General features: G+C 41.4%; 1 protein-coding gene across 1 annotated transcript in view; it reads left to right on the forward strand.

Annotated features, from left to right (window-relative positions):
• Window positions 1–757: 757 nt before the first annotated feature.
• Window positions 758–16021, forward strand: part of Cntnap4 (contactin associated protein family member 4) — a 298020-nt gene continuing 282756 nt past the window's right edge. The window contains exon 1 of the mRNA XM_048437330.3: window positions 758–1036. Coding sequence (XP_048293287.3) covers window positions 952–1036 — 85 coding nt within the window. The 5' untranslated portion in view covers window positions 758–951. The remainder of the gene's footprint in view (window positions 1037–16021) is intronic.

Consider the following 16021-nt stretch of genomic DNA (forward strand, 5'->3'; position numbering starts at 1 on the left):
ACAACTAAAATAAGAAATGTTAATTTCTTGCAGACTATTATCAGATGATTTTTAAATATCTGCCAAGCAGGAATGTCTGTTCCCATGTGAGGAATTTCCGTAATAAAACCTTGGCACCAGAGCACAAGGCGATAGTTTTACAGAAGCGGAGAAAAACAGCAAGCGTTTTCCCGGAGGACAGTTTTAGCTACAATTCACCAATACTTGCTTTGTTATTTCTGTCTTATTCTATGCTTTTGTTTTGAAACATAATGCAGTTTTACCTGGATACACTCCCGGGCAATCAGGAAATAGCTCAGTATGTTGGTTGGCACTGCCAAATACAAGACCTGCGGAAAATCAGAAGGCTTTGCCGCCTGGCCGCTTCCCCCACTCCCAAGGCTGGCAGGGCACAAAATGGGTTAAGGCTTATTGAGAATAGAGGGGAGGGAAAGGAGCCCCCCGAGGAGGCCAGGAGCAGCGGGCAGCGCCTCCAAGTCCAGCTTCCATCACCTGCAGCGGCTGCGGAGCTCAGAAAGCTGCTAGTTGCTGCTGTGCTTTTCGGAGGAGGTAGGATGCTGAGGCCAATTTCTAGGACCACTGCGAGGAGTGGGCGTGGCCTCGGCGGCAGCAGTGTGTGAGCTTGTTAGGGCAGATGCTGGTTGCTTTTCAGTGAGGAAACCAGCGTTGGGGGGGGCGAGGAGAGAGAGAGAGAGAGAGAGGGAGAGAGAGAGAGAGAGAGAGAGAGAGAGAGAGAGAGAGAGAGAGAGAGAGAGAGAGAGGAGGGAAAGAGGAGGGAGGAGGGAAAGAGGAGAGAGCAGCAACGCGTGAGAGGAGGGAGGGAGGAGGGAGCCGGAGAGAGCTAGAGATACTGAAGACTCAGTCAGTGCTGGGTGAAGGACTGAGGAGAACCTGTCTCCAGCGTCCTGAGAGCCACTCGAGATCTTTTTGGGAAGCTCAAAAATTTTGACTATGGAATTCATCACTGGAGCTGTCCTCAAGACGTTACTTCTGTTGTCTACTCAAACCTGGAACAGAGTGGAAGCCGGGAATTCCTGTAAGTACACAGCAAATGATTTAAAACTTGCGGGGGTCTACGCGCAAAACTTTAATTCTGCTGTTTTTTTTTTTTTTTAATGATTAATCTTTTCAACTGGAATCGCTGTGGGGGGCTAGGCGAAGCACCACAGGAAAATGTGCAAATAGGACTGGGTTCCTCTTGGTCTGGCCAAAATATGCAAAACGTTATCTGGACCATTCTTTTTTTTTTTTTTTTTTTTTTTTAAGCTAGCAGAATCTCACTCTCCTTGAATATTCCTTGTGGATAGTCAACTTCTAGCAAGACATTAAATTAGCATCTTAATCAGGCACTAGCCCAGGCACCTTTCTTGAGGTTATTGAGTTGCGTTGGGATTCTTTGGCTATCAGGAAACCAACCCGCAGGCTTGATATTCTGCTGCAGTAGCTGAGATTCCTGAAGTTTGCGATTTAGCAGGAGCTGGCTGCATCTTTAAAATGATGTAGGCTAATAACTGAAACATACTGCAGACTTCACAGGCAGGCAGAACTGGTGGACCAGCTCAGCACCGAAAAGCCCCTGTCCTGGCTGGGAAGAGCAGCCCTGAATGGGCACCCAGCCCTACATCTGTGTGGCTTAAAGGGAAATGTGAAGGTGATCCCCCCACCCCTCTTAAGTAGTGTTCTCTAGTGGTTGAATTTTTAACTTCATGTGTTTGTGATTGTCGTGGTGCTGAGTTCGTTGATTCAAGGACCGTTCATTACAGTCTCATTGCTTAAATTAAATTTCACCCAAAATACATTGGCCAGCTTTCACCAGCTTGCCATTGGAGACAGGAAAAGTTTTGAAAGTTTATATTTAGCTTAAATTCTCCAAATGGAAGCATTTCCCCTTCTGCTATACATGATAAACAGCTCGGCAAACACAACTTTTTCTTCTTTCATGGATTTGAAAGACAAGCCTTATCTGCTTTGCATTACAGGACCGGGTTACAAGGCCTGTTCAGAAAGGGATGCCACTGCTGTGTTTGCCAGGTTTAGGTTTGGGAGACAAGAAGCTGGTAGCTGGTAGCTCTCTTTGTTGTAGACCCTCCTTTGACTTTGCCTGAGAGCCCTCGTGAAGGAAACACACGGGGAACTCACCGTCACGAGCCCAAGCCCACCCAGACTGCAAGGCCACTGGGATTTTCTGCATTTTCTGCTTCCCTTTTCAGGAACTCATTTAAAGTCACAATTTATCTGCCACTCTGCCAAGGAGAGAACTTCACTCCTGGGCTGTACTGTGTTTCCCTTTCCCTTTTAAATCGGATGTGTGGGAATCTTGTTAAGTCAATAAAGTGTGCGTGGTTCCACCTAGTCCAAATCTTAGGGATCCTGCGGCGGTAGCCTTTGACAAGCATTGTAGGAAATAAACAAACAGCAAGGACCAGGAGAGACCAGAACCCATCCACCCAGGCAAATGAAGTTCTGTGGCAAAGGTGCAATTCCTCCGGAAGCTGCACGGGTTCAGTCAAGAGGGAGCACTAGAGGTCACTGTTGCGATGTGAAGAACACACAGGCTCCTTTCCCTGGAGAAGGGCAGAGCTTCACCCTGGCCTAACCCAGTTTGTCTTTCCAACGCGTTGCCTGGGGTTCAGTGTGCAGTATATTAATATGAAAAAGTGGACTGTGAGCTGTTGATGTTTGTCTGCTTGCTTGGAATCCGATGCAAAGAGTAGCCAGAAGATCCGAATTAAAGGGCCTTCTTTCCTAGTACATCTTAGCCAAGGAAAAGTGAATAGTTGAGACTTGCGGAGAGGCCAGGGTTCTTGTCTGCTTGGCTCTAGTTGGGCCTCTCATTGGTGTGATTTCAGCGTTGGATCTGTATCCACTGGGGCTTGAGTTCTTTACGAAGACATTGGATAAACTCAGAGAGCCTGGAATTGAAATTATTAGGAGCGCTTAAATATTAAAGTTGGAATTCTTGGTTAGCAGACCTGTTTAAGAGTTGACTTTTCTTCAAGTTTCAAATTCATAATTCAGTGGCTTCAGATGATTAAGGTGACTTTTAGTATTTTCTTATTGGGTTTTTGACAATGTAATTTGCAAATGTAGATGCAAAAGATTTCGCTTCCTGATTTTTGTATCATTCCTCAGTTTTTACATTTCGGAGGCATCGGCACCCACTTGTTGCTGGGTTAGGATGGAAAGGTCATTTTTGGAAGACTGAGTATGTGTTATGTGTTTATGAACAAGGATGCAAGTGAGCCGAAGAACAGGCAGCACACTAACACAATGATCTTAAAGTCTTATAAGGCCTTCAATAACTCTTCTCAACCAGATTGTATATTAATAAGAAGTGAATCAATCTCAAATCCCACTAGTAAAGTCAGGGGGAACTGAATATAAGCAAAAGAAAATTAAAGGCCTGTCTCTTGGGTGAATGCAAACACCTTTCTCCTTATTTACAAGTGACTCACAGAGAGAAAAATCTGTCATCCACTGAGTCAGCCTTTGGGTAACAATAAGAACATTTGCCTAGGGGACTCTGTAAACCTGGGATTAGCTGAACTCTAATTTGAATATTAATTGATCTAATTAATCAACTGGGAAATTTGCATTAGAAAGATTCTATGCAAACACTACTGCCCAACTCTCTCTCTCTCTCTCTTTCTCCTCTCTCTCTCTCATATGCAGGGAAATGTGCACACACCTGTGCACGTGAACACACACAACTGTGTGTAAGTACAGATTACTAATCCACGTGCCTGCAGTCAGTGACCGTGGCTGTGATCAGACCTGTGGGTTTAAGAAGAAATGTATTGAGTGGGTCACATTCTTTGCTTCTCGGGTCCCATATGACATCTCCAAGCTGTGAACCAGCACCCATGTTGTAATTTTTGTCCAGGTCAAGATATGTTTGCTGCTCCCCTGAGCCATCCTTTTCTTGCAAACACAGCGACAGGCATCCTTGCACATGGTCTCACCCTCCTGCTTCTCTTTGACTTCTTCACTTCCTTCTAAGAAAGACGTACTGTAACAGGGCAGTTATTTATTTTACCCTTACTCTTAAGAACCCACAATTTCTGAATATCAAGATGGTTTTGGAAGCTTAACGCACCACATAAGAAGAATGGGGGTGTGACTTGTAACTCCATCCCATGATGGAGGACACACTGAGCCCCACTCTCAGAATAATTAACGCCCACTAAATGGCTCACTAATGACTTAATTAGAAGTTAGTTTCTGTCCATGTTCTTTCTTTCCTTTAATTGAAATCAGGGATATATGTCTGATATCTACCCTGAAGGAAGTATCAAAGAATGTGATAAAATCAATAATCGAGAAAGGTGACTGCCTGAGTGGATGATCATTCTTACCAGGTCCATCCCAGACACAACTGGGCAGATCCTCGCTATTAAAATTCAGTTTTGCCGTTCTTTCTGAAAGTTTCTCTTGGTTCTCTTCCCTCCCACAGTTGTGCTCATATAGTAATAATATAAAATTTCTAGAAAGCAGTAACGAAGAACTGTTGAGTGTGATTCATGATGCAATGTGTGAATGACTGGCCCTTGGGAGCGATGATCAGTAGGTCCTCTGACTTGCTTTCCTGGGTTCATTTACTTCCGTCCTCCGCTCACTGCATCAACTCTTGATCATTTCTGATCCTTTGCCGCAGGGCTAACATAGCTTATAAGCCAATGCGGAGACCAAACATGACTTCCATATGACACCCAGTGCTTAATTAAAGTTGTAAATACTGTTATTGTCTTCTGATAATAGTTTTGGAATTCATATGAAATATCAACAATTAGAGTCAGTCTCTTTATGTTAGTGGACTTTTTTTCATTGAAAATAGATCAGTGAAACTGTGTAAAGTCATTGAAAACAGGTTGGAATATTTAGCTCATCAGGGCTTGGGAGAGTATGGCCTATGAATCCAACCTGGCCTCATGCCTGTCTTTGTATGGCCTGTGTGGTTTGCATCTTTACCTGAAAGAGAGAAAGAGAGAGAGAGAGAGAGAGAGAGAGAGAGAGAGAGAGAGAGAGAAAGAATTCTCTCTCTGTGGGACAAAATGGCAGTGTGAAATCTGAGTTTATGTTTCTATTAATTGATAAAAATGGTCTTACATCACGAACCATGCTAATACTGAAGGAGCGGCTCACACTACTGGCAAGTACAACAGGAGAACCCTTCACTTTCATGTTTCCTCTATCTGTTTCTCCTAAAGGACTATTGTTGAGAAATCTCATTTCCATGACTATGCAATACCTGCCTTTGTTAGTAAGGTTCCACAGCACCTTTGGCTTCTAGGGGCCACTTTTAATCTCAAGTAATTGCATTGCTATGCAGTGCTTGATAGAGTCTGGGAGCAATTTCAACTCAGATGTAGGATGAAAATCCTGCTCTTACTTCGCATTCTCACGATCATAAAGGAGTCTACTCTATATGAATCAGAAAAGATTTGGAATCAAATTGATTATGTGAGGGAAATGTTCTTGTGTGAAGAGTGTTCTTGCTTTGAAAGTAACTTAGCAGCTTTCCCAAAATGCTCAAATTGGCAAACTTTCTAGAACAAATTGAAAAATAGATTTTCATTTAAGCACAACCCACTGAGAATTCACAATAATTAAGCAAGTACTTTCCACCTACTCATGCCAGCATAATTAATTTGTATGTAAATATTGTGTCCATTTGGAATTGTATTTACCTTTGATCTCCAGAAACTTGTCATTAGGTTAATTTCATTTATATTACACTATTTACAGTATTTTGAAGAGCAAGGGTATACTATTAAATTTTTTTATTGTAATTTGAAAATGGTTATGCGTTAAAATTTTTATTTTTATGATTTATTTATTTTTTCTTTTGGGGTAGGGTCTCATGTAGTCCAGATTGTCTTTGATTTTGCTGTGTGTGACTTTCAACTTTTGACCCTCCAGAGTCTGAGTTCTGACTCTCAAGTTCTGAGATTATAGGCATGTGCCACTAAGCCTGGCTCATAATATTTGTTTTGTTTTGTTTGTTTGTATTTTTGAGACTGGGAGTCACTATGTAGACCTGGAGGGCCTAGAACTCACTGTGTACATCTGGGTGGCCTGGCACTCACAGAGATCCACCTGCCTCTGTCTCCTGAATGCTAGATGTAAACCATCATTCCTGGTTCCTAATAATGTTTTAACAATTCAGCTTTAAATGACGATTCTGAATTCTCATCATAAGGCCATTTTTTTTTTAAAGTCCAAGAACATCTTGAGATGTGACCTAGGATGGGTCTTAGTAAGAAGTGAGGCAGCCGACTCACAATTGTCTATCGAACGTAGATGCTTAGGGATAGTGACCTTGACAGTCCAAAGTGTTGATTGTGGTCTTGCATTAGAACATCAGCCTGACTTCACAAATGCCCATTTTTCTGCTTAGAATGAAAATCTCTTTTATCTCAGACCAATCAATACTGGACCTTTAATGTTGTCAACTAATGAATCATTTGACCTTTAAATTGCCAGTGAGCCCCCAGATTATCCAAGAAATCCTTCACTCTTCATGTTGTTTGTTTGTTTGAGACGGGGTCTCAGGTAGCCCATGCTGACTTTGAACTCTGGATCCTCCTGACTCAAAGAGCTGAGATTACAGATGTGCACCACTGTGCCAATATTCAGTGTCCTTTAAAAAAACATCTCTCCTCTGTACTGACTGAAAGTTTGCAGAATGCAGACACTAGAAAGATAAGACACCGCTGCCCCACAAATCCCAAGAATGCATATTCATGTTGGTAGTTTATTACTTTTGGTGAAATAATAAATGTTTGCATACTTTGATCTGATTTCCCCCATTGCTTATAGTTTATTGTTTTCCATTTTTATTGATTCAAACATTTTGGCATTGCTGACTTGTTTGATATGTATCTAGAATTATTGCTGTTTTCTTGTTAGTTGGAATGATGGAGAAGGATTAATCCACAGAATTTGTGTTTCAGATAAAAGCCTCTTTGTGAGTTCACCCTGTTCTTGGAGTAGAAGGGGTTTTGCTGTTGCTGTTGGTAGACTGAGCCCTGCCCACACAGAGGATTGTGTTAGTGGTTCTTCCAGGATGAAAACCTTTAGAAATTCTTTTTAACAAGTGGAGCTCTGGAACACACCTTAAATTGCAGCATCAGGTGCTACAATTGGTTGGAGTTTGCTCATCTCTAAGAGAAAAAAAATCTCAGTGGGATGTGATATCACACCTGTGATTGGAATTCTAGCACAGAGAATGACAAGACAAGAAAACCATGAATTCCAGTACAGACCCAATTACATAGCGAGATCCCATTTGATAAAACCCAAGGCCTGGGGATGAATTTTGTGGTAGAACACTGGACTACCATGCTTAAAACCCCAGGGTTCCACTTCTAGAACTTCCTACCACCACCAAAGAAGTACAAGAAGAGAAGAACATGCCTTACAGTAACTACATAGTGATAAAAAGTAGGGAGCTTAGAGAGAGCCTGTTGTGACCACCTGAAGTCTTTCTTTAAGGAAAACACACTCACCGATGAGTGGAATACCTTGAATTCAAGTAATTTACTCTTGAAATCAACATGGCCAGCCAAAGCTTTTGGGGTCTTAAAAGAGGGTTTAAAATGTCTTCAGGTTAATGGCTTATTCTAAGTTACAATAGACAGCGTTCCTAAATTTTTAAGAAATCTTTGTGTGTGTGTGTGTGTGTGTGTGTCTGTGCAAGTTTATGTGCACACATGTGTGCAGGAGCCCTCAGAGGCTAGAAAAGTACTTTAGATCCTCTGAAACTGGAGCTAGAGGCAATTCTGAGCTGCCATGTGTGTGCTGAGAACTGAATTCACTCATGTCCTCTGCAAGAGCAGCAAGGGCTCTAACCTCTGAGCCACCTCTCCAGCTCTTACAGTGCATTTATAAGTGAGAACCATGTTTGGTAGACTGGGTGTCATTGCATTATATTAAATTGGGGGAGGTGGGAGGCACCTTTGCTGTCAGATTTCAGCATTCAAATTTCTTCAGTGAGCTCCAAGGCTGTCGTCTGAGTGTGGGTTCTGGTCAAATGTTTCTGTCTTTACACATATATGTTAGAGTTCTGTGACTTTTATGGCTGACCCTTTTGTTTTTAATTTTTTGTTTTTCTTGCACTATACATTTTTCTCCATTCCCCTCCCTTTCTCCCCTTTCCCTTTCTCCCCTCTCCCATGACACCCACTCTCCCAATTTACTCAGGAGATCTTGCCTTTTTCTCCTTCCTATTTAGATCCATGTATGACTCTTTTAGGGTCCTCTTTGTTGTCTAGCTTCTCTGGGGTTATAGATTGTAGGCTGGTTTTTCTTTGTTTTGTGTTTCTATAGTTGGGGTTCCCCAATCTGCCAGCAACTTATTCCAGTGGGCTGGTGTTGATAAAGACCCAGATCTGCTATACAAATACAAGAAAGGTGCTTTTGGATTTCAATTAGCTTTCAAAAGGTGGGGTTTATTTACTTTTTAATTTTTTTGTAAAAATGTCTTTTACAAAGGCATTCACATCCATGGCACCTAAAATTACAGACCAAGAAATGATGGCATGTATGCATGTCAAGTGCCTCCCTCATCACCCTCCTAGCTTCATGTGGTGGTTGGAAGGAAAATATGTGCCGGGTTTTTTGCCCCTTTCCTATGGAATTTTTCATCATGGTTCATGGAAAAGCACTATGTTGACAATAAAATTGGGGGACTCTCATAACGGGATGTAAAACTGAGCCTGTTTATGTTACAGTTAATGAGTCATTCCAATGTAATAATTGGAAAAGTGAGTGAAGCCTGCAAACATTTGACATTTTAAGTAGCTCAAAATTAGTAACCATAAAATTTTTAATGCATAATTATTTAATAGTGATGGGATTGATCTAGAAGTGTTTTAAATCACAAAAGAAAAAAATGGCATAATATGTACCATATCTATAACTCTAATTGCTTTTTGTTTAAAAAGTAAATTTTTTCTCATTAGCAACTGTTTGGAATAAGACATTATGTGCTTTGAAATCACAAAACTCGCATTTGTTTCCATGACCACCCTCCCAGCTGGCAATTATGGTGCTTAAAAATGGGATCATAGGTTGATATTAGTCTAGAAGTAATGTAAATACATAAATTCACTTGTCTTCCTAAAGTCCATTTCTTGTGTAATTGCCAGATGAGCTATTATTTTATTCCTTGACTTAGCAGTTGCAACCTACAGAGACTGATCTTGAATGCCCTCTGAATAATAGCGCTACTGATGAACTCTTAAGAACTGGTCCTGAGCCAAGGGTTGGTAGGTTACTGGGTGAGGTGGGCAGACATTTGAGTCTCTTGGCTCATGACAAATGTTCTCCCATCTTCCTGTTAGTATAAACCAATATCTACTAGACCAATAGAGGTAGTCCTGAAGAATTTGGGAAAATTAAATTCCTAGGCTAATAACTTTGCTTTAAATATCACATAATGATGTACATACACACACACACACAGACATATACATATATATAGACAAATATGGACAAATAAACATGTATACAAGTACACACATGCATAAGGTCCTTAAGACTTGTCATTTAAAATCTGTTGATTATCATGAGACAAGGGAAATAAAAGACATTAATTCAAAAGCAGTCTTTAAGAGACTTGAGTTGCTGAGATAAAATTACCAAGTGTGTGTGTATGTGTGTTGGAAGGCATTTAGGAATGGATTAAGGATTGGGGATTTCAGGACATACCATAGGAGATACATTTTGAATTAAGTGGTATTAAGACACAGAAGCAAGTTGTGTTTCCCTTGTTTACCACCGCCATCTCTAATATGGTTGTAAAACAGTATGTGAAGACAGATCTCTTACCATGATGTGAACACTGTCCAACACGTATATACATAAATATCATACTCTACCCATGAACATGTACAGTTTCCTCGTCATGAAAAGAAACCCATCACCACTGACTTGGTTAGTGTTAGCGTCAACTCAACTCAGCCTTGAATCACCTGGAAAGAGTTTTCATTGAGTAATTGTCATTATTAGGTTGGTCTGTGGGCATCTCTACGAGGGATTGTCTTGATTATTGATTGGTATAGAAGGGCCCAGCCTACTATGAGTGACATCATTCTATGGGTAGGGGGTCATGGTCTGATTAAGAAACATTGAGCCTGAGCAAGGCAGCATAAAGTACTCCTCCATGGTTACTGCCTGCCAGTTCCTGTTTGAGTGTCTGCTCTGACTTCCCTAGGTGATAGACTGGGAACCGGAAGTATTAGCCAAACAAACCCCTTCCGCTCCTAAGTTGCTATTGGTCAGAGTGTTATATCACAGCAACAGAAAGGAAACCAGAAGAACACCCAACAAACAAACAAAAATCAGTGCGTAGGATTAAAATAAAACAAAATAAGCTAAGTAAGGTGGTGTCCAGCTGAGGCAGGAGGATTGCAAGCTTGATATCAGCCTTGGCCATAAAGTAACTTCAAAGTTCAAGGTCAGCTTGGGCAATATGATTCTAGGTCAAAGGAAAAAAAGAGAACATAAAATGAAGATGGAGTGGCGGTGGGAGTCTGGGATGAGTTGGAAGTGGCAGTTGGAGTAGCTAAGATCAAAGACGCTCTTTGTACACATGTATGAAATTCTCAGAGAAGAAACACAAAAATTACGGTAAAAAGCCCAAGAGCAATCAAGCGCAATAAAACTTTAACAGAATGTCTTTGGAGATCCTGTTTTTATTTACCCTGAACATAGACAACTCTATTTGTCTGTTATAACTTCAAACTCCATTGTTTTGTAGGGCATGGTATGATTATCCTAATATTTGACTCAACTTTCCATCAGCCCCTGAATTCTAGCTTTCATCAATGTGACATAGAGGGTGAAGAAAGAATGGCAGGAGAGGTTCTGGCTTTACAGCCACAGGGCAAGTTGAAGCATAATATAGCTCTCAAAGACTGTGCAGTGGAGTGAGGATGGTACCCAGGGCAGGGCATCGCACACAAAGTTCAGCGTTTGCCACATCGTTCAGTTTTATCGCTCAGTTTGGGCTGATTCTAAGCAAAAAGAGTCTATCTCCGAGGCAGAAAGCTGCATGGATGCTCACTGATCCTCATAGTTCAGGATTTATAATTCATATTTACATTTGCCATGTTTTAGATGTTTAGAACTTAATTAAAAGAACATGGCGAAAATAAAAGCAATTCTGTCTAAATTGGCGGCGAGGGAATTCTGTGTGAGGTTATAAAGCTGCTCAATTAGGTGCCTTTGTGGCACAGCGTGTATGATTCCAGGCTTGTTTGAACTGTTGTGCTTTGGTGTATAGACTATCGTACTGCCCTGTTAAGAAAACTTGTCACACGTCTAAGATGTCATGATTGCTACTCCTCGAGTATCTTGAGATGTAGAATCTTTCCTTAACCTGCTACCACCAAACAAATAAGTAAACGAACCGTAAATGACGGCAACAAGAACAACAAAACCCAGACAATTCAGAAAAAGAGTTTTAGAAAAAAAAAAAAAGGCAAACCCTAAAGATAACTCTTGGTTTTCTAAATTATTGGCATCCTTTATGACAAACTGGAACAAGGAAACGTAAACTATTTCCTAATCAAATATGTCATCTATTGAAGAGAAGAGAAAGAACTGGGCTCATAAAAAATGGGTATAGGTTATTAAGGTAAAGTAAAATTATATCCATAATAACTTGTTTTGCTTAATATGTAAAAATGAGATCAAATTATTTTTTTTTAAACTGGTTCCCCTTGTGAATGACTATATTTGTTTTGGGGGGAAGGCTTGTCATGTGTTTTTCTGTGGAATGGCGTTTTCTTAGATAGATGTGTATAATTGTAGCATAAACCAGATTAGTGAGAAGACAATGGACGTGTGTCATTAGTCACCAGAACACTCTCCAGAGATGAAGCCAGGAAGTTCTCTGTTCCTCTGAGTTAGCAAAATTGAGCCTCCTGTGATCATGTTCCTCTTTCATTTTCCTGGATATAAGGGCGATCTGGCGGTGACATCTGTCATGTTTAGCGACTGCCAGGAGTGACTTGGCTGATCTGTCCAGTGTGGCAGCTGTCCCCTCTTCCTTCCTTATGCCCTCCCCCCAGCATCCCCATTTTACCCATTCCTTGTTAGGCAGTGTTTTCAAATATTACACATTATTGTCTTTTTAGGTAAGCCTGAGAAAATATGTCCACATATTTAGTCAATGTTAAAGTGTTCAGCTTTGGAGAACAGGTCTTGCTTTATGGCAGTCTCACTGCAGCGAGGTTGTTTCGATGTGTAGGCCAAAGTCAGCAGCATGGTGATCTGTGTGCTGCACAGGTGTCTCCTGCCTTCCCGCTCTTGCCTGTGCTTACTGCTTTCTTCCTCAAAACCCAGCTGTTAGCCTGTGTCCTCCACCCTCCCTCTTTCACTCCTCACCCCCATATTCTCTCCTCAAATACTTCTGGAAATTTTCTTAAAAGTCATTTGACTTTCTATTACTGGGGAAGGGGGCACACATGCCGCAGCATGAGTTTGGAGGTCAGAGGCTATTTTTGGGGGGGAGTGTTTGGTTCTCTCTTCCTAATTTTAAGTGAGCTCTGTGGATGATCATTTTAGGTGGGCAGGCTTGCACAGAAGTGCCTTTACCAGCCGAGCCATCTTTCTGGGCTCTGGAAAACTTCTTTTCCTGTAAGTACAATTGTATGTGTGAGCTTGTATGTGTGTGTGTATGGGTATGCATGTGTGAATATGTGTGTGTATGGATATGCATTGTGAAAATGTGTGTGTATGGGTATGCATGTGTGAAAATGTGTGTGTATGGATATGCATTGTGAAAATGTGTGTGTATGGGTATGCATGTGTGAAAATGTGTGAAAATGTGTATGCATGTGTGAAAATGTGTGTGTATAGGTATGCATGTGTGAATATGTGTGTAAGCATATGCATGTGTGAATATGTGTGTGTATGCATATGCATGTGTAATATGTGTGTATGGGTATGCATTGTGAATATGTGTGCGTATGCATATGCATGTGTGAATATGTGTGCACTTGTGTGTATGGGTATGCCTGTGTGAACAGTGAGTGTGGTGCTTGTGTATAGGTACATATTTTGCATGTTGTGGGTGCACTGTTTATGTTTGTCCATGGAGGCTGGTCTTGGAACTCATCCTCCTTTGCTCTTCTGCCATATTCCTTGAGGTGGGGCCTCTAAATCAACAGAGATCTTTGGTATGGTTAGTCTCGGTGGTCAGGGTGCCAGAGATCCCTGTCTCTACTTTCTGAGGCTGAAATTAGAGGCGGGCTGCTATGCCCACCTGGCATTTACATGGGTTTCTGGGTATATAAACTTCATCCCTAGTCTTATGTGTCAAGGACTTAGCCTCTGAGGAATCTCCTCAGCTCCAGAAATCTTTTTAAAGCCAATTTTACCCCTTCCTCTGTAGGGTCTTCCCTGAGCAAAGTGCCTCAGCTGTCATCAATCCCTGGCAGGAATCGTTTCTCACGAGTGCTTGCCTGGTCCGAGCAGGAAAGCTGGTATTGAAGAAAGGCCCATTTACAAAACTGTAAACTCTCTGAGAAGTGAAGGTGTTACTGGGGTAATGGCTGTGCACACACCTTCTGGTATAGTACCTGGGCTGGAGAGAGTGCTCGGCAAAAGTGGGAGAAAGCCCACGCATGGCTTGTGTTCTATTTTCTAGTTGAAATATTAGTGTCATAGATAAATCAGAAGGGCATCTGTTATTTAAATGATTAAGAAATTCATTTATATTTGGTGGATTCCTCTTCCCTTTTAGCTAACCTTTTAAAGTTTTACCATTCTGTTTTCCTCTATATTTCATTTTGTTAGAATGAATACATTTCAGGCTGTCAGTAATATTAGGATATTCCCCTGGCTGACATACTGTTTTCTCTCTCTCCTCCTCCTCCTTTATCTTTTTCTAAACAGCAAAAGCAACTCTAGTTTGTTAGGTTACTGGCTCAGATCATGTTGATTAAGACTCTCAGAGGAAGGTCAAAACACCACACACAGACAGACAGACAGACAGACAGACACACACACAGAGAGAGAGAGAGAGAGAGAGAGAGAGCGAGCATAAACTGACTGCTGAATAGCTACTTCCATCCTGGGTCTGTCCACCTTGGTAACAGCTCCTGGAGGCAGTCTGTAAGTTGGAAGTTGTGCTTAAGAACCTCTGTTTCCCAGCGAGACATCTTCAGCTCCTTTATCTACCTTAATTTCAATTTCTCTTTATGAAAATTTATTTTCTCTTTTTTTAAATTTATTTTTTATAAATTTTAAAATTTATTTGCTTGTTTATTTATTTATTTTGGGAACAGGGGCTCTCAGTGTAGCCCCAGCTGGCCTTGTACTTCCTATTCAGCCCAGGGTGGCCTACAACTTATGATAGTCCTTTTGTCTCAGTTTCTTCTGTGTGCCAATAATATAGACACGTGACAACAGCCCCATTCTTTTTAATGGTTTTCTTTTGTTTGTTTGAAAATTCTCATCATATACAGAGAGTAGGGGCAAAAACAAGCAACAATTCAAACACCAAAGCCTCCAACCCCATCTCTACTTTCCCCCTTCCTCACTGACCTCGTCCAGAATGAACCAGCCACTCCCCTGATCTTACTTTACAGAAAATGTAAACATGATGTTTCTTGTTGCCTGGAGCAGGTTTTGCCAGCATTGATGTGTTCTTAACTTTTAATTTCCTCTTTTAATTGCACACATGCTCATTTTTTTAAAAAAAATAATGATGTTCTTATAAAACCGTACCACATCTTTTCAGATTCCTTTCATGCTTCTTCCTTCTCAGAGTACATATTTGTGATTTTTATTGCCAGAGCTGTAGAGTTCACAGCTAACCACGAGTGTTGACGTATGTTGTCATTAACAATGACAGCTATTCTGTTTGCGTTAGGCTCTGTAGACTCTAAGGTGGTGGAGTGTGGACTCCTCTTTTCATTTCCTTCCCACACAGGCCTGTGAGACAGGTGGTGGCCCCTTTGCACTAGGAAACCGAGACTTGGAAGGTTACAGAGCTGACACGTGACTTCAAACCCTCTGGCTTCATTCCCATCCCCTGGGAGCAAGTTCATCATCATCTTGTCCAGGAACCCTGCAAATATTCTGTTCTGAGTGTTACAGCATACTCGTGCCTTTTCTCAGGGCTTCCTTTTAGGCATGTGATTAATAAAAACTCAGAGGCAGTTATTGGGGTTCGACCTGAAGACCAGAAAAGCAAAGGAGCCAGCCACTGACTCTTACCTCAACCTCAGATCGAAAATGGTGATCCTACCTCCCAGAAATCTCAGAATGAAACTTAGACTGAGAGCTGTCTCCTCCCATTTTATATTCCTCTCTAGTTCTGGGACTAAGGGTGTGCACAGCTACCGCCTGGTTTCTGTGGCAAGCTAGTGTGGCTACTGGGATTAAAGGTGTGTGCCATTGCTGCCTGGTCTGTAAGGCTGGCCAGTGTGGTTGTTTTACTTTTCTGATCTTCAGGCAAGCTTTGTTTATGAAAATACAAATGCAATGCCACTACAGCATGGCCCATTGCTCCTGTTTTAAATACATATTTTAGGAGCTGCAGAGATGACTCAGCAGCGAAGAGCATCTGTTGCTCTTCTGGAGTTTGGTTCCTAGCACCAGTGTGGGATGGATTGCAAGTACCTAAAACTCCAGACAAACTGATGCCTTCTACTGGCATCCCAAGGTACCTACACTAACATGCATGTACCCCCCTCTTCCCTGCCCCCAATACAAACAGACAGACAGACAGACACACACACACACACACACACCCCATGGGCACAAACAAATTAACATACAGGTGCACACACACCTACGGATCAAACATACACACACATATAGACATAGGCAAAGGCACACACACACCTACAGATACACACCAATAGGCACACACACACACACAAACCTACAGGTATACACACATAAGCATACATGTACACACACACATACACATAAACAAAATAAATCTTAAACTATGTATTTTGATTTTAAATTGATACATAATATCAATATCAAATTAATACAT

Source organism: Myodes glareolus, chromosome 22 (assembly GCF_982192425.1).
Source record: "Myodes glareolus chromosome 22, mMyoGla1.1, whole genome shotgun sequence".
NCBI classification, from domain to species: domain Eukaryota; kingdom Metazoa; phylum Chordata; class Mammalia; order Rodentia; family Cricetidae; genus Myodes; species Myodes glareolus.